Source organism: Columba livia, chromosome 1, assembly GCF_036013475.1.
Source record: "Columba livia isolate bColLiv1 breed racing homer chromosome 1, bColLiv1.pat.W.v2, whole genome shotgun sequence".
Lineage (NCBI taxonomy): Eukaryota > Metazoa > Chordata > Aves > Columbiformes > Columbidae > Columba > Columba livia.
In genome coordinates, this window is record NC_088602.1 from 85332558 (window position 1) to 85355002 (window position 22445).

The 22445-nt window shown below is 47.6% G+C and overlaps 1 protein-coding gene across 2 annotated transcripts in view; it reads right to left on the reverse strand.

Moving 5' to 3' along the window:
* The window catches only part of IGSF3 (immunoglobulin superfamily member 3), a 104043-nt gene that overhangs the window by 60527 nt on the left and 21071 nt on the right, over positions 1-22445 (reverse strand). For both annotated transcript variants that reach the window (XM_065065276.1, XM_065065267.1), the window contains exon 2: positions 12778-13155. In XM_065065276.1, coding sequence (XP_064921348.1) covers positions 12778-13155 — 378 coding nt within the window. The remainder of the gene's footprint in view (positions 1-12777; positions 13156-22445) is intronic.

A 22445-nucleotide genomic window follows, 5' to 3' on the forward strand; every position in this document is an offset into this window, starting at 1 on the left:
ACCTGTGCCAGCCACTGCGTCCTCTAGATATGCTGGTACCCTCATGGGGCTTCAGCTGCTGCACAGCCTGAGTGGGGATTTTTGGATGACAGACAGTGCTCCTACCATGTTTCCCCCAAAATGAGCCCTAGTATGATTTTTCAGGATGCTCAAAATGTAAGCCCTACTCCAAAGTAAGCCCTAGTTACAGTTCATAAAAAAAGTCAATTTAAATAGTGTCCAGGCAGCTATACATGTAAAAAAGTAAAATTAATTGGCAATAGAATGCAGCAGGACAGATAAAGTTTAGAGAGTTATGATGATGTTCCAGAAAATGATGACATGACTGTATTTCAATAAATGTTGATTTTTGTTCATGAATATTGGTAAATATAGATTGTTGTACATGGACAAATGAAATAGAGTCACAAGAAATTCAAGATAAAATCCAGGGTTTGGAGAGTTATGATGAAGTTTCAGAATGCAATGATGAGACTATATTTGAATAAATGTTGACTATTTTGTTCAAGCATAAATATAGATTGTTGTTCATGGAAAAATAAGACATCCCCTGAAAATAAGCCCTAACACATATTTTGGAGCAAAAATTAATATAAGACCATGTCTTATTTTTGGGGAAAAAGGGTAACTTTACTCATTAGATAAGCTTTGCAGCGCCAACACACAGGTGTGGCCTAAGCAGCATCCCCACTTGGTGAGACATTGGCCCATGATATCACTGCAGAAGGGAAGAGGCTGGCAGCATCCCTGTGGCCATGGCGCATCTCCACACTGTCCCAGAGCAGCTGCCCCTCTCAGGAAGGTCCTTCTGGCCAGTACCCACAGCCAGGGCGCTCCTCTGAAGCACAGGGGCTTTCCAAATGAACAACTCATGCCTCTAGCAACCCACCTCTCCACCAGCTTTCCCTTCCCTATAGACTGGCATTGCTGCACGAGCTCTCTCACCTCCCAGCCGCAGTGCCAGGTGGGCTGCCCATCATGCACAACCATCACCCGCAGTTTTGTAAGAAGTCCTATCGGTGGACAGGTGGTATCAGTACACCTGAGAGAGCTCGAAAGGTGACAGCAGACTGCCAGAGCGCCTGTGGTCATCTGTGGCATGCTGACACAATTCTTCAGCGGACACGGCTCAAGAGCCTCACATGAACCCTCTGATAAGTAACCTGATGCTTTGGGATCTCTCCTCTTTGTTTCCATGCAGCAGCACAATGCCATTAAAAGAAAATATATATACATATATATATATATATACACATATATATATATGTATAAGTTTGTTTACATCTTCTCACTCTCAGTAAGTTTGACATTACAGGTTACAGTCATGAAATGTTTTTGGTAAGGAATGGCTTCATAAAAATCTTCCTCTCTTGAACAGGCAGCTAAAAATGAAGGCAGACAGGGTCTGAGGAAGTTAAGTGCACAGAACACATTGTGCCTAGGACAGAGGCATCCCTGCTCGTAAAACACTGCCCACCATGACATGCTTCCCAAGGCAGACGTCCCTAGCTACAACATTTCTTTGCAGAGCCCTAAGTTATAATTTTAGCTAGTACGCAGTAAGAAATAAAGCCCTAAAGGGCACAGTGTGTTGAAACACAGTGTCAGGGAACCAGAGCAGGACAGAGCAGGGATACTGAAGAGCAGCCAGCCCATTAGTACCAACTGAGCACATGACAATCCCTTAAGGCAGAGGCTCATTCAGATTTTAAATGGGGAGCAGAGCAGCCCCACCTCTTGCCTCCATAGGGCCAGAGGGTAAAATCACGCTTCTCTCTGCATTCAAAAGTGCCTTTGTTCAGGTTCCTCCTGTTAGCTCTGGCTTTGCTCTTCTTTGCAGGCTCTCTAGAAACATTTCTTGTTGATGCAAGGGCAAGTGGGGCGGCTAATCCCATCCCATTAGCATCCTCTGAAATACTCCAAGGGCTGGGGATGCTGTCTGGGTGCAGGTGGCCAGAAGGCGGCTCTCACTAAGCCAGCATGACTTCTGGATGTGTGCACACACATCCAGTCCCACAGTCATTCACCCTCAGTAAAGCCTGCTGGAGGGAGAGAGAGGATAAAGAAACAGCCCACATGTGGCTTGGAAGAAGATTTTTCTCCTATGGGCACAGCTTTCCCAACGCCAAGGGTCGCCACTGATCTTTTCTGAATGTGGCATGAAGACTTTAAATTGGGGGGAACACAGTGTAAACCTGACTACTGAGCACCACTATCCCACAAGGGCTGGGGGGGTGTGTGTGGCACAGCTCCTGGTGCCCCCAAGGGGCAGGTACATGGTTGAGGAAAGCCATCCCCTCCTCAAATGATGAGCCAGCGCTGCTTGCAGTGCTCTCACGTTCCTTGCTACTCTCCTTCCCATCACATCTCCTATTTATAAACAGCTGTTTGGCAGTATTACTAATCAGTCCCGCATGGAATAATGTTACATTTCCCTCAACATTATTATTTTATTTTCTTTCCTCCCCACCTCCAGCTGCTGCTTTCCTTCCACCACCTCCAGCCTGGAAAGCAATAATACATTTCTTCATTTCATCCAGGCTCTACTTCTCTGATAACATAAACAATTTACTTTTAACCCATGGAAAAAAAAAATTAGAAAATTAAATACTGTTAAACCCACTTAAAATAAATACTTGCCGAAGGAATATCAGCTGGAGACTGTGCTCTGACTTATAATAATCCCACTGCGCCCAGGAAAATCCTCTTAAACCTATATCAGATAAAGATTGTAAAACTGTTATAGGGCTAAACCGACTGGGCAGCCACAGAATCAAGATGGAAAATTTATCCTCCCAGTTTCTCTCTACTGAGGCGCAGCTCTGTCCCCACGCAGGTCACCCTTCCTTCTCAATACACAAGCAAAATTGGTAATGCTGCCAGGGGCTTTTGAGTTTGTTGCTGTTCTGTGATTTGCCTGAGTGCTGACCCCCAGTTTGACTTTATTTTGTTTTGCAAATCTTCAAAAAAAAGATTTGCATCCACATCACAGTGAGCATGCAGCTTTGTGGCACAGAAGTGGACTGTGCTTCCCCTCTACTGCATGGGGATCCCATCATTCAACCATCAGAACCTGAGAAAAGCATCGGCGTCAATGACAGAAACAGCTGCCCCTGCCTCTCAGGGTGGCAGACCGACAGAAATGCAGAGCAACCAAGTCTAAGGGGCTGGAACTAAAGAACAAATAAAGCAAACCTCCAGGGAAAATGAATTAAAAAAAAAAAAAGAAAAAAAAAAGGAGTGGGAAGAAGGAGTAAGCAGAGCAAAAACCTCCCCAGGGAAGCAGCAGGAAAAACAGGCAACGTGGAACGTGAAATTTTCGCTGGTAATCGAATAACGGGCCGCTCCATCGCGGGATTTCTCAGCGCTGCAGCTGGCTGGAGCCACGGGGACCGTATTCCACTTTCAGAGTTCACTGAGCAATTGCTAAGGCAGGGGACGGGTGCCATATGTTACCAGCTGTGCTCGCAGTTATTACTTTCCCCATTTAATGCTGAGAGACTGTTTGGAGGCACAGAAGCAAAGAAACCTGTACACTTCGTGCCTCACCCCTGCCACCCGGTACTCTGGTGAAGCTGCCAGAAATGCCACCAGGCTCTGCCAGCAAGTCCAGGAGCAGGTCCCCATGACAGGGGGTCACCAGGCTGTGCTGGTCGCTCAGCCCTACCGGTACCCATCACAGAGAGGCAGAGGTGGCAGATATGAGTGCCCCTCAGCCGCTCCCCAGCGAGGTGGTCGATAGGGTCAGAGGCAGCCCCTGGAAAGCCACTGAGCATGCAGGAGGTAGGAAGCAGGTACCAGGCTCTGCCCATCCCACGTTACAGCCTGCTGGCTCCACCACCTGCTCAACCAAGCCAGCCCGGCTCCTTCTGGCTCTCCTTTTGTGCCTGGGATATTTTTTTCATTGGCCAGAGCTTCTCGCAGTTTTGCATGCAGTGAAAAAGTAATCGTTTTGGGAAAAAAGATGTTGGGGGCTGCCCAGGGCACATGGGGAGGAAATGTTAAATTCAGGATGGAAGGTTGCACCAGACTGTTTCTAACACCAGCCAACCTTTTGCTTCTCTTGATTAGCAAGTAGACCCTGACCTGAAAGAGCTCCCTCACATGCCAAGTTCACTTTCTTGGAAAGGATGGAGAATCCAAGATTTAAACCCAGGATCCCAGGTAATCCACCAGTGGTAGAGCTGGCCTTCAAATGCACCAGGATCTCCAGCTCAAGAATTCTCTATCTTAGTTAAAAAGCTTTGTGTCCTTTACCTCCTATCGGCACTTAACACTCAGACATGGCGGCAATCTACACAAACAGCCCCTACTACCAATTGCTCTTCTCAGAGTGACAGACTGAGAGGCATCCTATAAATCAATAGGACATTTTCAGGTACCAAATACCTCATTTCACTAGGAACTCCCAAAGCGTACGAGAGAAGAGCCATCAGGACAAGCAAAGGGGTGCATGGGCTGAGCAGAGTGTTGCCTTTTCAGCAGCTCCGCTCAGGGCAGCAGAGGACCCCAAAAGCCTCGCATCCTCCAGTCCCACTGACACCACAGAGGCAAAGGACTGGGCAGAGGAGCGAGCACTGCGGTCCCATCAACCCAACAGATGCCCAAGTAGAGTCAACCATGGCTGGACCTGGAGAGAAAGCAGACTAGAAGGCAAGACTCCGAGCCTTCAGAAAGAGGGGTTTTGCAGGAAAGACTGTTTCAGTTTCCAAAGATCATTTTAACTGACTGGTCTGATTTTACTATTCAGGCTCAGCGCTGCACAGAAACCTACTCAAGCAGAACGCCACAGCTCTTTACAGTCTGAAGGCAAGTCAGCGTTTGGGCTTCTGTGCCTCCCTTCCTGACAAATAAGAGACATGAAAAGTCTGGAAGTGAGAGGGCTCCTTTTAAAGACCAGCCTAGATTTGCGAGCAGAGGGCTGTGCAATTGCCTGAGGCTGTATTCATTTACATTTTTAGAAATGCATTTTAGGATACATTTTTTCTTACAACGCATAGGTACAAGTGTACAGACACGCATAATAAAAGGACATGTATTCTTATTGTGAGCCTTCTCCATACGGTAGCTAAATTTAAAGCAAAAGGGACAATGTAGGAAAAACATATGGAGTACAGCAACGTGCCCCCAATGTGTCTAACGCCAGGTTTTTGAGAAACTGGTAGGTGGACAGTGGAAGAAAAAAAAAGAACTAGTTCCACAACCGAGAGCCTTGCCTGCAATGCATGTCACACCACCAAGCTGCCTGCAGTTTTGAGGGACAGGGCAGGAAGGTGAGGGAGGAAAAAAAATGAACAGCAAAGAAGGGAGAGAACAGATACAAGATTATCCCATTTTTTTTCAGGTATGGTCTGCCTAAATTTTTTTTCCATTTCTCCTGCGCAGATAGCAGTGGAAAAGCCATGTAATGTAATACAATAAGAAAGTAAAAATCAGGCAAGCAATTACAATGGGAAAGAATAGGAGATGGAATACTGCAATCACCAGGAGTAACTGGAAGTGTTTAGCAGGAAAATATAATAACAGGGGATAAGATAAAGACACACAAAATAATGAGTGAACCTTGTCTAGCAATGTGGGGACATGTACAGAGATTTCTGTTATGAGCTTTCACTTATAACCTGAATGGTATCTATAAAAAAGTGGTTTTAAAAGGTACAAGGAAGAAGCAAGCCCATGCAATTAATTGCCAGAGTGTACATGACTGAAGCCAAGATTAAAAAAAAAAAAAAAAAGACTGGAAATTTAAACAGGTCTTAGCACCTACCTCTTACCAGCAGGAGTTTTAAATTTGGCAGGGGCACAGAGCCTCTGGACGGGCTCCGCGCCCACCTGTGCCACAGGGGGCTGTAAGGGAACTGCTCCCCCTGCCAGCTCCAGGGCCACCGGCCCCCTCCAGCCAACAGCACCTGTTAGCCCCACGGCTTCTGCAAGGGCAAAACTGGGTGAGCTTAAGCTGCTAGACTTCCAAGACATCAGAAATAACTAAGCAGGGCTGGAGATGAATCCTATTCAGCATCATTACCAGGCAAAGCTGAAGTATAAGCCTTTGTTTCTAACTCCCGCTATCTGAGGAGCTCAAAGCGCTTCACAATTATTTGGCTTAGATTTTGTGAGAGGCTTGTACGCTATTATCCCTAATTTTACCAGCTGGAAAATGGTGAAGGAGACAGAGAGTGTCGTACCCAGGGACATGCAGTGATCCAGCAGTACAAAGGGACCCAATGCCCACAGCCCCCTACTGCTCTGCAGCATCAAAACCCAGGTACTCTGGTTCACTGGGGCAATTCCCCAGGCTGCCCCATAAGAACTGTCAGAGGTATATATGTTTACTCCTTCTCATTCCTCCCCTGTTAATAGACAAACAACCCCTTTCCATCCATAACAAGAATAGAAAGAAAAAGCATAGTAATACAGGTCAAATTTTTTTTCAAGGCTGCTACAGAGAGATTTAGGCATGTAAAGGAGGACAGTAAGAACAAAATACCCTGTGTGTAGCTGCAAAAGACCACCTAGGAGAAGGTGTTTGATATATTTTTTTTTAATGTCAGCTAAAGGGTAATTTTAAAGTGAAGGACATTTTACTCCTCTGGGGAGCTAATTACTGCAACAAGCACAGCCCAAACAGGCAAAGATGAATGTAACTCACAAAGCAGGAATTTCAACAACACCAACCCTAGAACTCACTCTGGTTAACTGACAGCTTGGCCAAATAAAGCATACACATGCTTCACGGAGGTGGCAAAGCCGCCAAGATGGCCTCAGAGAGATTAGGATGTCTGAGCTCAGAATCTCCAAATTCTACCTTCATACACCTGAGGAGAGAAACAAACTCCTGCAACCTCTCTAAAGCAATAAGAAACGCACAAAACACAAAAAATATGCCAAAAAAAAGAATTTGGGCATGTAGAATAAGCCCTTCCTGTTCTCACCTGGTTGAGACCACCAATGTTATGCCATTATTTAGCACCAACATCACCATTATAAATCATTTTACACCTTTCCGTAAACACCCTCCCCCCAAACTGCTGCCTCACAGTGCTTCCTACTTCACAGTGTATTGTGGGATCAGAGGACGATTCAGGGTGGAAGGGACCCTGGGGGTCTGTAGTGCAACTACAGGGTCAAGCAGGGTCAGCTATAAGGTCAGACCAGGCTGCTCAGAGCTTGATCCTGTCAGGTCTTGAAGTCCTCCAGAGACAAAGCCTGTTCAACCTCTCAGGGCTCTCCTTTCGATTTTTGCCTGTTGTTGCTCATCTGCAAAAAGCCTGGCCTTCCCCAGGCCACAAGCTGCTTGCTCATGTACAGTGGCAAACACCTTCCCCTGTCTCTCAGGAGAAGAAAAAGGCAGCAGAGAAAGAAGAGCCCCCAAAGACTTCTATCAAAACCGCTAGATCCTTGTCTGCAAGACTGCCATCTCCCTCTTTGACACCTCCCTCAAGCAAAGACACCTTCAGCCCAGCTGACGGCTGGAATAAACCAGCAGCCACCAAGGTCCACGCGCCCCACGTGAGCAGAAGCGATTGCTCTCACCCCAAGTTCCCCCAGGTCCCCAGGAGCAGATGGTGATCTCCCAAACACAGCAAACCTGCAACACGACTTTCTCCCTCTGCTCTGCGCACAGACAGATCACGTATGGCAGCACTCGATGAAGAAGAGGGGAAGCTGCTGGCAATGAGCAGCAGCAGCTGGTACGGGCTAATAAAAGTTCATTTTTTTTCTTTTTTTTTTTTTGCCTGCTATAAGCTCTCCACAGATTCTGGAGATTTTTGGCTCCAAGTTCAACAAAAAGAGACCTGTTTTTGTCTCTTGAGCGCCTGTCTGAGACACACACAGCCTTTTCCCTTCCTGTATTAAGTGTCTGGCCTGCATGAATTTTTCTTCTACCTCCAAAGCCTCTCAGATAAACCAGCTATCCTTCCCATCCCAGCCATGGGCTTGCAGCTGGCCACACAGTTACATGCCACAGCTCACGGGCACAGAGGACCCCTACAAGACAGACTCCTAAAAGCACAGTCAAAGTGGCCGTGGACCGAGTTCTGGTGCGCAGAGCTGCGACTCGCAGCTCAGCATTTGGAGACCCCACCAAGCACAGGTGCAGCCAGCAGTGACCTCAGGCAGAGAGGCAGCTGCTTCTTCATCCCACCTGTGCCCTTGCCCACCACCACTCCCAAGCCTGGCATGATGCTGAAACTTCAGCACAATGGGGCTGCCAGCCAAAAAAGCCACACCAAGGCCCTGGGAACCATCACAGCCAGGCATGTCCCAGGGGAACATGCGCCAGCCCACCCGCCAGGGAGAAATAACAGAGAACAGCAGTGTAGCTATGCTGAGAGCATGGGCTTGGGAGCTACTGAACAGTACTTTGCTAGCTTGAATCCTTTCTGCCCCCTTTTCACCCAGGTGTTGTGGGAAGGAGACAATGGTGACCATCCCTGCAGGCACTAGAGCTCCACAGCAGCTCCTGCCCACTGCCCAAGCAGCTGTGTCAGAGTACTGCTTGTTTCTCAAGTCTGCATCAAAATTGCTCCTTCCCAGCCTGCGGTACTATGGAGGTTGTGGTATCTCCCCCCATCCAAACCCTTTTCATTTTTTTTCATTTTACTTGTTTAGGACTGATGCTGTACAGCTGACTCCACCAAAATAAAGAGTACAAGAGCTGCTACCTCCTCAAGTGCCTTGAAACCTTTTCTCCTGCTCTGTCACTACCTGTTTAAGAAAAACCTCAAAGCTTGATTTCTCCCCTCAAATCACTTACTCTGAAAAAGAGCTCAGTGTTTTTGGGAGCACAGATAAAACACTACCAAGATAAAAGTATGAAGATTCTGAAGTTAGACCTGTGCCTCTTCACTGTTACCTAACTAAGGGTACAGGCACACAAACAACTCATTGCAGAGATATAGGGGAGTACAAATTTGCAGTGACTCATGCACTCCAAAGTTACTACCACGTGCCCACTTCTACCCCACAGCAAAAGATGTTTATTTACCCACCAACATCAGATGAGAAGCACAAACCAGTATCTCAGATTGCACAGCATTCCTGCAGCTTCACCACTTAAATTACTGCACAGAAACCTTCTCTTCTGCCTGTGTTTCAAGAGTTATTAAGACAAGGGATAATTCCAACAGTAATCTGGAGAATACTGCTGTCCTGCCAGTGGCGATGCTATGTTACTGGGATGTTGCTTTCTCTCACCTGCAAATTCTTTGCTCTCCTTAATTTCTTCAAAAAGAGAAGGAGCAGCCCATGTGCTTCTCATAGCCAGCAACAAGGAGGCCAGGACTCCGACACAATTGCCACTCAGGTACATGAGGTCCCCAGATCCCCCACTGAACCAATCCAGTTGTGTAACTCCCCTCTTCAGTATGACCAAGTGTCTTCCAACAGAACTACAAAGCCAAAATTTCCACCCGTTGCTTAGAAGCCACATGTGGAAAGTTTCCAAAAACAGACACGTCTTCAGTCACTACTACAAGAATTCATTTCACTCATCACCAGCTGCCCAGCCCAAGTCTAACATCCAGGCTCTCTCTTTAGTCAATTTAGAGAAGTATGCACTTAATTTAAACCAAGATGGGTCGCTCTCCAGATTTGTCCCTCTCTGTCCTTTGATGGCAGATATCACCTCAACATAGACCTTAGGCAACATGCGTGGTGTTGGACGAGTGGGAGGCCGCTCGTGCAACCTTCTAAAAATCTTTTCCCCCCATCCTTAGTAAAAGAACACGAACTAGCCTCAGCAATTTTGTGTCAGCCCCAGGGAACTGAACTCTGAAGGCAAACAATGGAGTTGCAGACTTTGTACGTGGGCTAATCCTTTCTCATAAATCAATCACAAGGCCACAGTTCCACATTATCCTGAAGAGCTGCACCCATTTTTTTGGCCCCTTCGCTCAGCACCTGCAACTGAGTCTGAGATGTCTTAAATTCTTCCTCCTATTACATCTCCCAGCCCAGGTATAACTCCTTCTTCCCAATGATGTAGCTCAGCAGAAGATGAGAAAAGCTATATCAAGATACAGAAAGACTTATTTTTGAAGCAGCTGAAGTAAATTGAAGACTGGTGAAAAAGGACAAGCCTCGATACACATTTCCCCATGGCAGAAGGCCCTTGAATCGCATTATTGACCTCATTCCTAGCTTCAGTGAGATTAGCACTTGCACTGCGTGCCTAAATTCATGTGAGTCCCACAAGTGCCTGGGGAACACTTCTTATTCCTGGTCATCAGAGACATCAGGTCCTCAGAGTGGTACTCGATCTTGGCCGCCACAGGGCTGTATCGCCTGGTAAAAGGGGGAGAAACTCTTCAGCTCTTCCCTCAAGCCACAGGACACAACAATTCAAAGCTCCCAGAGCAGAAAGTCTGAAATCAACACTGCTCCAAACTCATCCATTTCACACATAAACAGAGAAAATACACATGCTAACAAAGCTGACTCCCTCCAGGCTTTGCTGCTGCCAAAAAAGAGCCACTCATTCTAATGAGTCAATTAAAAATTCATAACTGGATGAAAGAAAAAAAAACCCAACAAGTTTGGTTCTGTTTCTGAGAAAATGAGAACAATAACTCTCATTTATCTCTCATGTACCTCTTCTTGCACGTTGTCTGCAGCAACAAAGCTGGCCTGAAAATGTACAACCTGTAGCTGAGAGCTAAAATAATAGGAAAAAAGAAAGGGCACATGCTCTGCCCAGCCCATTTCCCCAGCACAGCTTCAGGGTCCCACAGGGCTGAAGGCAGCATCGGTTCACGTGAACAGGACCCAGAGGGGAGGCCTTCTGTAAGGGCTTGTTGTCTACAAGGGAGCACTCCGGAAAACTCAGTTTCTGTCACGGTTTGCTTAAACCACAGTACACACCTATGCAGGTACACATATTCAAAACACAAGCGATCCTAAGTCCCTTCTGAAGTGAATTTTCAGAAATGAATTACTCTAAACCAAATTACAGCCCCAAATTCTGAGCGCAATCATCCATGAAGGGGCATAATGTGATTTAACTAATCCACTAAAAGTTACTTCAGATCAATTTACTTGAGCACCCTGGACACACATAAGCCCCGAAGCCAATGTCCTCAAAGCACTATTCATGGGTGTCTAAGGAGTCCCCAGTCCTCTGTGCCTTGTACCAGTGGTGAAGGTGGGACAGGGCAGAAGCACCTCATCCAGCAAGCCGCAGGCTGGCCACTGAAGAAGCTGCTGAGCCACAGTTAAAACCTGGAGGGCACGGGCTCCCCAAGCGCCTGGGTGAGCAGCAGAGGAGTTCCCCGCTGCCCAGACATTGGGCACACTGGCTGTGCTCGCCTGCATCCCCATCTCGTGCTGCACCCCACACCAGCAGTGAGCACAGGTACCCTCATTCACAAGGGGTGCAGCCCCCAGCAAAGGAACCCAACTGCAAACCCTGAATACCCCGCAACCCCACCTTGCCTCAAGGCCCTTTTTCCTTTTTTCCCCCCACCGGGTTTTGCTTTTTTCAATGGGTTTCACTCCCTGAGGTGACTTTGCAGTAGCAGCGCTGACTCAGACTTGTTTAAACTAAAAGGAGAACTGCAGACCTAGACACCTGAAGCAAATCACGGAACTCCAAAAGCAAAACAGCAAAAGAGTGTTCAGGCATCTACCTCCCAACTCACAGACATCAGACGGGAAAGCAGGTAATTGAATAAGTGCCTGTACCAGGGCTGTGAGGTTTGCCTGGGAGAGTGGCTGGGCTGGCAGCTCCAAAGAGAAGGAGTCAATGGGCACACCAGCAGGAAGCACCTAACACAGCTCAAAGAAAGGCTATTGTGATTTAAATTTACACCTCGGCTCCTTTCACAACAGGTTTCCTGTGTCAACAGGGCCTGAACCAGCAACAGCTAGTTCCTCTGAATAATGCCAAAGTGGTTTCCAAACTAGAGACCTGCAGGCTCACGAATGTCTCCTAAGGAAAGCAAGCCTGCTCTCTGTAGGCTTAAATTTGCTAGAGGGGTGTCTCTGCTGTGGAAGAGCTCTTTTAGGAGTCCTTCAGCCTAAGAGTTTGATGGAAGCTATTTGACCGCTGTTAGCCAAGTTAGAGACTTCACACGCAAGCCCCTTTTGAGACACAGAAAGCATGCTGAAGCTTGAAAAGGTCAAATAAGCTAGTCAGAGAGGTGCTGTGGAAATACTCCAGATTTTAAAGATCCTGTTTTTGATTTTTCTAGCGCAGAGTGAAAAAAAAAAACAACCAACCTCCAAACCAACTCCCCCACACTCTTCTACAGACAGCTCAATTTGATCAGTGTGCTGGTTTTAGGATGCAATCAGCGCTGCCCTCTGTTAAGAGCCTGAAGACAACTGTCTCTCCCGTTCCCTTTACGTGTTGCTTGTTATCGCTCCTCTCTTCCCCGCTCTGCTATTTCACCACCTTTGGCACACAGCTCTCTCCTCGGCAGCTTTTGCCATCTGGAGCAGCCTCCCCACCCCTCTCTCTCTGTGTAAATCAGTTCCACATCCCTCTCGCTTTCAGCCACAGCTTCACATTCCTCTCTCTGGCTGTGCTGCCTGGTTTATCTTCTTTATAAGGGTCTTGTTACTAGAGAAAGCTTGATTTCTCCTACACTTCTATACCATGATTTCCTGTAATTCACGCCACCGTGCCACCTGCTCTCTGCTCCTGTTTTCCTCACCAGTGTTTTTTCTGATGGCTTATGTGGACTACATCAAGTATGTGAGGTTCATAGATTTCTGCTGCAAGACAGCTGGGAGATGCCTCATTGCCCCAGCCACATAATTAGCAGGACAGCTTACCCACAAGGTTCATCTTGGCGCTGTAACTCCCAAAGTACCTCTCGTCAGTGTTGGGCGTGTGGCACTCGTACTCCCCGGCGTCCCGGTCCTGCAGCTCAGTGATGTGCAACAGGACGGCGTCCCCCTGCACCCGCTCCACGTAGATCCCCCGGCCACGCACACGTTGGGTGTAGATGGCGTAGGGGAAGGATGGGTCGACGGTGCTGACGATCTGCACCTCCCGCTCAGGGGCCGAAGGCAAGTAGATGGACCACTGGAAGTTCTGCTCCGCCGGGCCCTGGTAGCCGCTCACCTTGCACCACAGTGTGATGTGGGACCCCTCCGTTCGGTACAGGGGTCCTTCCTGCACTGTCACTTGCCGCTGAGCCAAGGCCATGCCTGCAGGAGGAATCACAGAATCATTTTAGTTGGAAGAGACCCTCAAGATCATCAAGTCCAACCATTACCCCAACACTGTCAATAAACCATGTCCCTAAGAACCTCATCTATGCATCTTTTAAACCCTGCCAGGGATGGTGACTCCACCACTTCCCTGGCTAGCCTGTTCCAGTGCTTGACAATACTTTCCATGAAGAAATTTTTCCTAATATCCAATCTGAACCCTCCCTGGTGCAACCTGAGGCCGTTTCCTCTCACCACTTGTTACTTGTGAGAAGAAACCAACACCCTCCTCGTTGCAACCTCCTTTCAGGTAGTTGCAGAGAGCTCCCCTCCCTTCAAAAGGAGAGGGGCCCAGCATTACTCCTCAGCAGCAGCCCCCACGCCTCCCCTGGGACGTACCAGCGCTACCCCTTCCATGGCCATGCTCAGCAAGGCAAGCCCTTGCACCCCATTTCACAACTGGCACATTGGGATCTGGCACAACACCTCCCCCAGCCATGATGCCGCTTTCTTGCTGACCCAAGTTGTGTTTTTTTTCCCAAAGGTCCTGTGAAAAAAATGGTGTTGAGATAACATAAACCTTTTCTTTGGTAGTGATAAGAATCCAGGCATGAAAAGGTACTGTGTCGCGTGGCAACAAACCAGAAACTCAAGCTGACAGGACTTTGTTTTCAGTACTGTTTTCCAGCCCCATCATCCTGCGACCCCTGGCACGGATTGCTGCTGGAGGGCAACAGGAGGTGTCCCATGGTTGCTCTGCAGCACCCTCGCGCTGCTGGTGGGACCCTTGGATCGACAGAAACTCCCTCTTCTCCTGGCACAGACCAACCAGGACCATCTTCCACCAGGAGAGAGGCCCACGTGCAAGCCGGAGTCTATGCCCCATCTTCTCGGCTTTCCAGGCCACCCAACAGCAATGGTACAAACACTCGTCCTCCATTAGCAATCCCACCGAAGGCTTCGGCTGGTACAAAATCCTGTGCTTTTTCCCCTAAACCTAGCATGGCTTCTCCAGTCTCTGTTACGCTTCTAAAGGCACACAGGGAAATACCACATTTTGGGCACTACCTTCCCAAGTCTATTTGAAAGGAGTATGTTTAGTACGTAACAAAAACAATTAAAGTTAATGGAGGGAGTGGGCATATTACACCGAGACTCACCGCCCCTGGCTGCTGGAAATTGAGACCCAGTGCTGTGCATTGTACACATGCAAACTCCTGCAGCACAAAACAAAGACAATCCCACAGCACGGCAACCGCGATCTGCTGTATTTTTACACTGATTATGGATGGCTGGCCCTTGGGCTCATGGCACATTACCAGCACAGCCCTCCGGGGGCTGGATAAATTACAGCAATCTATCTTGTTTGTTGCTACATCAAAGACTCGAGGTCTGGAGACCACGGTGGGTGTTCATCGGTTATTGAGTTACCAGCAGCATGTGCACATGGCGAGGCCAATCACCCCGGCTTCTGTGACTGCTTGCTTGCCATCATAAAACAGCAATAAGCCGACTTAAAGCAGGTCCTGCATAATCACGTTTGCAAATTTCATCCTCTCATGTGTATGTTGGGGTTTCCCCCTCCCCTCTAATTTTTGATAAAAATGTTCAAATCCAGAGAATAATTTAACCTTTCAAAAACTACCAACCTGCAGGTGGAAGAGGTAGCCTGGCATCTGGGGATTACTGACTCAATCCCACCCTCCGGACATAAACGTCCAGATACGAAGTTTTTCTCCACAGCCAGCCTGGACCTGAGCCAGGATAGATGGTTCTTACCAGCTTAAAACAAATTGTGATAAATGGGTTCAGCACAGCCATCAGGCCATGCAGCTTAACAGATGGAGTGCAATTCGAACTATTAACTTGGGCTCAGCTCGCTGCTGCTCCAAATTATGTTTCTTTTTACTCTTTATGAAATAATGTGATTTAAGGGGAGGACAGGGAAAGCTAGCATATTCGAAACCAACAGGGAGAGGAACAAGAGAGGCAAACACTCCCCCACTGTTTGCTGTACCAATCTCTTCATCCTGGGGAAAGATACTGCTAGAGACAACTAACATCTGAGGTGCAGACAGCCTCTTCTCTCACCCTGTAAAGGCCGAAGGACAAAGCAAATACTACAGCCTTTGAAGTGAACTGTTTTCAAAGAAGCAGGAAGGGCAAGATCTTTATTGCACACCTAAAGACAACTCATAATACAATTTTCGTATGCACATGTAGCCTCACTAGAGTATACAGATACCCTGCATGCAATGACACAATTAAAACTGCACCACAAGGCAAACATGCAGCGTTAGGAATTAAAACTTGCACACATAAAACTCATTCAGGTATTTATCTGCTGAGTGCACAACCTTGTTTTGCAGGCTTTAAATGCAGTGCTGGGTTTGGTTTTTCTTTTGTTTGTTTCTTACATAGGAATTCTTTGAGAAGCTTTCCAACTATCCAATTCAAAAACATTTTAAGAGGGACACATATTGGCCCTTCTAAAGCTCACTGGCAAGATCACATCCTCGGGCACCCACAATGCACATCTCTGCACTCTGATACTTGCAGCCTTTTGGTAGGTGTCAAATCCCACCACCCTCACAGCCAGCACTAATGTGGGCTTCCTTCCTCCCTTGCCAGTGGTTTTTGGGACCTTGCCTGTAAGAGACTCACTTTCTACATTCCTCCTCTCCTATTCCCTCTTGCACTGGATTGCTGCACCTTCCTGACCCCGGCAAAAGCGAGAGAGGTAAGAGCCAAAGAGCTCCTGGCTTCCTGTTCTGGCTCCAGCAGCCCAAGGAATTGAGGGACAGAAGAAGCTGGTGCAGAAATAGCTCTGCCCAGCTCCAGCATGGACAGAAGACAGAACAGCGGGAGTTTTGCTACAGCTTGCAGCAAGTTGCTGTTCAGCCTCCGAGAGGTGAGACACCATGGCTCAGCAGTGGGTTGAATGGGCCGGATCTCCAGAGGGATAGGGGATGGCAAATCCACAGAGCTCTTCCCACTGCCTGGCCATGAGCTCTTGCTCCAACACCGATGGGCACAAATGCTGTTCGACACTTAAAAAACCCACACACAGCAGAAGCAGAGATACTTCTCCAGTAAATCATTTTAACTGAGAAAGGGAAGGAGAAAAAACAATCAGCCTGAGACAGACATCCACCACTCAAGTTTTCCCCCCAAACAGTTAACTTTTCGCACAGTGAAGGGTGTTTCGGCAGTTTTCAGGCTCTGGGAATTGCAATATCCACAAACATGCAGAATCGAGAAAAGAACTGCATTTCTTAGCGAGCGAGCACTCCGATTAACAAAAATAATGAGCCTGAGATCACATTTTAAACTCTTGTCTTCCCCTCTTGAAGTGAGAGAAATGCTCACTGAAGGAGGAGCTGTGTGCTCCACACCTCCCATAGGACTCCTAGGAGACTGTTATGGTGGCATTTGGCTGGTGCTTCACTGGCACAGCTGGCTTTTAATTGCAAATCCAATATAAATTACTGACAATGCAAGGGCTGATACAGAGGAGGTAGCAAGCCAACAGCTACTTTAAAATTAGTAAGAAATGATAGGTTTGTGTTTTTTCCAAAAGGCAGCACGATAAGGAGGAAGCGTTCCCTGATCCTTATCCCCTACAGATGAGGATTATTGTCACAGCTCCCCATTGTCTTCTGAGCTTACAGCAAGCCAAACAACAGCCAGGCAGCTCTCACTGCTTCCGCTGGCTCATCCATCTCCCAGGCCCTGTTTGGGAGACAAGAGGTGGGTGGGGGCAAGAGAGGACAGTGCAGCTGGGTGATCAGACTCAAGGTCAGGCAGCAAGGAGATCGGGTGGGACCCCAGTGCCTGCCCTATGCCAACCTGCCCAGCTGGCTCCAGGGCCACGGCCAATGTCACACAGTTCTGAAAGGCAGGTGAAAAGCAAGGGAGAAATGAGATGTCAGAGTCACTCAGCCATTCGCGTCTTCCTTGTCATAGCACAGCCAGGACTAACTACAGTGCCTCTCCATTCAGTCTATGGGCAAAAAAGGGGCACCGAGCACCCCTGCCAGCCAGTCATCTCACAGAATCACAGAATGTTACGGATTGGAAGAGACCTCAAAAGATCATCTAGTCCAATCCCCCTGCCAGAGCAGGAACGCCTAGATGAGGTTACACAGGAATGTGTCCAGATGGGTTTTGAATGTCTCCACAGAAGGAGACTCCACAACCTCCCTGGGCAGCCTGTTCCAGTGCTCTCGCACCCACACTGAAAAGAAGTTTCTCCTCAAATTTAAATGGAACCTCCTATGTTCCAGTCTGTACCCATTGCCCCTTGTCCTACCATTGGTTGTCACCGAGAAGAGCCTGGCTCCATCCTCGTGACACTCACCCTTTACATATTTATAAACATTAATGAGGTCACCCCTCAGTCTCTCCTTCTCCAAGCCAAAGAGCCCCAGCTCCCTCAGCCTTTCCTCATCAGGGAGATACTCCACTCCCTTAATCATCTTTGTTGCCCTGCGCTGGACTCTCTCCAGCAGTTCCCTGTCCTTCTTGAACTGAGGGGCCCCAGAACTGGACACAATATTCCAGAAGCAGTCTTATTCTCACCCAGAAGCACTGCAGGTCAGCTTCTGAGTACACTTTGTAAAACCTGCACCCTCCCAGCAGCATCGGCTGACTGTGGCAAGATCTGACCTTTCCATGGGGAGACGTGCAGAACTCAGGTTTTCCAGACACAACTGGCCATTTCAGGTGTCTGATTTCAAATACCTTGAAGATGCCCTGTTTCAGAACATGCCAAACACTTTCTCTTTGGGAAGGAGGTGGACCTTCAGGTTCCCTTCGGAAGAACAAGTTTGTGAAATTGTATCTGAGAACATTGATTCAAGGCTTATCGCAAGGCATAGGTAAGTGTAACGAAAGAAAGAAAGGATGGCTGTGTACACAGAAATTCTGCCACAGCACTGACACACCAAAAGAATAAATAAAAATTAAGGACAGAATGACGAGGAACCTCTTACACAAACATTCTCCCCATCTCTGAGAGTGTGGCTTATGCTGTGGCTCCTTTGGGTGTGGTGCAGGCAAGTTGCATCAAGGTACCTCAATTATCAGCAATCACTGACAGAAGACCTTTAACCTAAAAGAGAAACTTGAGTTCTTAGGAGGAATGCTATCCTGGGTCTCTGACCATTAGAGAGCAATTAAAAAAACCCAAAAACCTCTTTATATTTTTCAGTATCTTCCAGAGGCATAGAGCTGACAGCGCTGAACACCAAATGGATTACATAGCTTGAGGGGATGTTTCCATCCCTGTAGCTTTACAGCAGTTTTCCTTCACTTAGAAGCTCTAAAGCATTATTTGTCAATAACTGATAATACTAATCCTAAAATTCCTTTAAAAATTACTTTGTGCCTTCAACTACAGTTACTAAAAAGAAGACATTTCCAAAGAGATGGCTCTCCCTCCACTCCCTGTCCCTTGCACAAATACAGAGGGCTTTTTTGTTGTTATTTTTTGTTCAATTTATAGGTGCTCCTGACAAAGTGTCAGAGAAGATCAACGATGACAAACACTAGGGAACGGCTTCTGTGTAAGAAATACTGGAGCAGGCAAGGACTCTGGCCTGGAAAAAAAAGGTGACTTTAAGAGGATCTGGTAAAGGTCTATACAAATACGCATGCCATGGAGAGGGTGATCAAGAAATGACCATTTACCATCTCTTCTAGTTTAAAAACCAAGGGTTGTCAACCAAAACTGGTCAGATCCAGTTTTATAACAAGTCAGGCAGTTCTTGCAGCTGCAGATAGGAGACCTGGGGATGTCCTTGCTGAGGGGTGCTGTGGATATGGGATGTTTACATGGGTCAAAATGTAGGTGGGACAAGTACTTGAAAGAGGACTACTAAATAGATAGATCACATCAGGTTCCAGAGGCTGTCGAAACAAGCTACAATTGCACAAATGTCTCCCTACAGCTTTTTGAGACATGACACTAAAGGTCCTCCATCTAGCCTCAGTCTGAACTGGTACAGCTGTCCTCATGCCCCTTCACAACCTGTGTCATTACAGGCTAGGCTCTTCAGCCGTTCGGGTCACATCTGGTCTGCAGACTGCATTGGCTATACTACAATAGAAACTACAACAAGCATCATTTAAGCTTTCTCTCTAGAAACACACGGCTATCACTGCTCTGAACACGGCAACATGCACCTGCAGTCCAGAAAGTCAACCATGTCCTGTGCAGCATCAAAAGAAGCGTGACCAGGAGGTCGAGGGAAGTGATTCTCCCCCTCTACTCCTCTCTCATGAGGCCCCACCTGGAGTTCCATGTCCACCTCTAGGGCCCCCAACATAAGAAGAACAGGGACCTGTTGGAGCAAGTCCAGAAGAGGGCCATGAAGATGACCAGAGAGCTAGAGCACCTCTCCTACGAAGATAGGCTTAGTCAGGGTTGTTCAGCCTGGAGAAGGCTCTGGGGAGACCTTATAGCAGCCTTCCTAAAGGGGGCCTACAAGAAAGCTGGAGAAGGATTTTACAAGGGCATGTAGTGATAGGCCAAGAGGTAATGGCTTTAAATTGAAAGAAAGGAGATTTAGATTAGATATAAGGAAGAAATTCTTCACCATTAGGGTGGTGAGACACTGGAACAGGTTTCCCAGGGAAGTTGTGGATGCCCCATCCCTGGAAGTATTCAAGGACAGGTTGGATGGGGCTTTGAGCAATCTGGTCTAGTGGAAGGTGTCCCTGCCCATGGCAGGGGGGTGGAATTAGATGATCTTTAAGGTTCCTTCCATTCCAGACCATTCTGTTATTCTACAACGATGCTATGAACATGGCCACCTGAACTGGTTTCCTCAAAATACCCTCAGAATTGAAGCGGGAGTCTGTGCCCATGTGCAGGGAAGGGAATGAGAGTGTACATAAACCCTTTTTGGCTATGACAAATCAGCATCTGCAGCAGACCACAGGACCTGGCAGAAAGACCCCAGTAACAAACACAATTCAGACACAAATGCTAATGAGCAGTTATGCTAGAGCATCTACTTCCTAGCTCGAAAGATGCTCTGGGCACGCAAAACTCAGGCGCAGGTGCAAGCACCCAGTGCACCACAAGCTGTGGCAGCTCCTGCTCTCCTGTGGGTCTGGGGCTCACTGAGGCAGGAGCGGTGCAGGAGCCCACGCTCACCACCTGGCTGGCCCCTGGTCTCCAACACAGGGCACAGCATGGTTTGAGGCAAGACGAGTGCCAGCAGACTCTTCTTCCAGCTTCACCGGGTGCCTTCAGCCCTGGTCCAATGCCCCAGGAGGCAGCAGGCATACCCATGCCAGGCAAGGAAAGGATGCCATACCCACAATAGGGAATTGGTGTTTTCACTCAGTCCAAGGGCGCTACTACTTTATTAGCAGCACTTTTAACTTGTTACTTGCTGCCCATATGCTCATAGCCAACCACAGAGAGAAGGCAGCATTGGGGGGCGATGCCACAGCCTGCAGGTCACGGCAGCAGGCCCAGGGAACAGCAGGGCAGGCAGAAACAGCCTTTGAGCTGCAGCAGGTGGTGCATTGGCCACTTTCACAAAGTAACAGGGTGCACACAGCTAATTGTGGTCTGGCAGGCAGAGCTCCCCCATAACTTGCTCCTCCTCAGTGTTTCCATTCTTCTACCCCAAAACAGAAGCATCATGCCCTGCACAGGCCTTTGCTTCCAGCGAGTTGCTCAGGGACAGTTCACAACCTCCAGCTCACGTTCCGTCTTAATTGACATTAATTTTTCATTCTTCCTTAGGCATGATGCATTCCAGGGGATGGCCTTTACTCTCTCGCTTCCCTCCACAGGGGAGGATGCATATGGCTTTTGCCAAGACCAGCCCCTTACTCAGCCGTGCTGCAGAGTCCAGAGAAAAAGCAGGGACTGGTATCAACAAAACAGTGATTCATTTCAAGAAGGATCTTCCACGCTCACCATTGTCCAGCCACTGAGAACACTTCCCCAAGCAGCTGTCTTATTTTTCATCAGCTGAAGACTAACATAATCTGTATGGGAGACCTTGCCCTAACAGGCAACACCAAACAGAGACAATCTTCTAGCAATGCACACCTCCTATTCTGTGAAGCCTCCTGTTAATGTGCACAAATAAAAGTTAGGTTTGAGCTTAATTTTTGCATAAATGAGTCACAGCAGGGACAGTCTCTGTACACTGCAACCTGCTGCCAGATGAAAAAAAGCCCACAATGCTATCAGAAGAAAACATGTGGTAACCCCCCTCTTATTACTGTAAAGCCTCATTCTGAGAAAATACAGTCTTTTGCTTGATGTATTTTTTGTCATGCAAAGAGAGTTCACTGTACTGAAAGGCTGGCTGGAGCCACTTGTGGAACAGCTCTGTCCCTATCCTCCACTCTTTTGCTTTGATGTTTAAATCATGCTACCAAGGATGCCTGATCCCCTATCCTCCTCCTCCACTCCTGCCACCATCCCACCACTCCCAGCACATGGACCGTCCTTCCTGAACCGACTCAAAAAGCTATTCATTCCTCATTCAGATTCCTCCCACTGCTGAGCCAACTAAGGACAGCTAAGTAGAGAGGTCAGCCAGGAACAATTTATACAATAATTGGTATGGAAATATCACAATCAGTGGGGAAATATCAAAGCACAGGGAAACTAGACAGGAGCCGCCAATGAAGCTCTTTGTTCTTCCAACACAACTACTTTCACTCATCTCTGCTGGCTGCTCCGTCTCACAGCGCTCACTTCCACAGCAGATGTTTACTGTCTTTTAAGAAAAATGTTTTCAATAAATATGAAAGAGGTGACATTTCTTTTAATCACCATAGATTGTTCTGGCCTGTGACTAGCTTCCCAAGTTCTGACTGTAAAAAAGGTCTTGTACCTCTGCTAGAATTATGCATCCAGTCAGACATCCAACCCCCTTGCCAAGATCAGAGCCACTTTTCATCCTTTGGTTCTTCTCAGATCTGGTCCTTATATTGACAGCCAACTTCCTTACTTTCCACAGTACAGCATTGGTATTCTACAGCTGCACGGTGCTAAATGTGATCTGCCCTTGCGATTTTTTTTCTTTTTTCTTTTTTTCTTTTTTTTTTTTTTTTAATAGTATCATTTTGGTTGGAAGAGACCCTAAAGATCATCCTGTCCAACCCCAACCTAACTCTGGTACTAAACCATGTCCCTAAGAACTTCAACTACACACCTTTTAAACACCTCCAGGGATGGTGACTCCACCACCTCCCTGGGCAGCCTGTTCCAATGCCTGACAACGTGTTCTGTGAGGAAACGTTTCCTAATA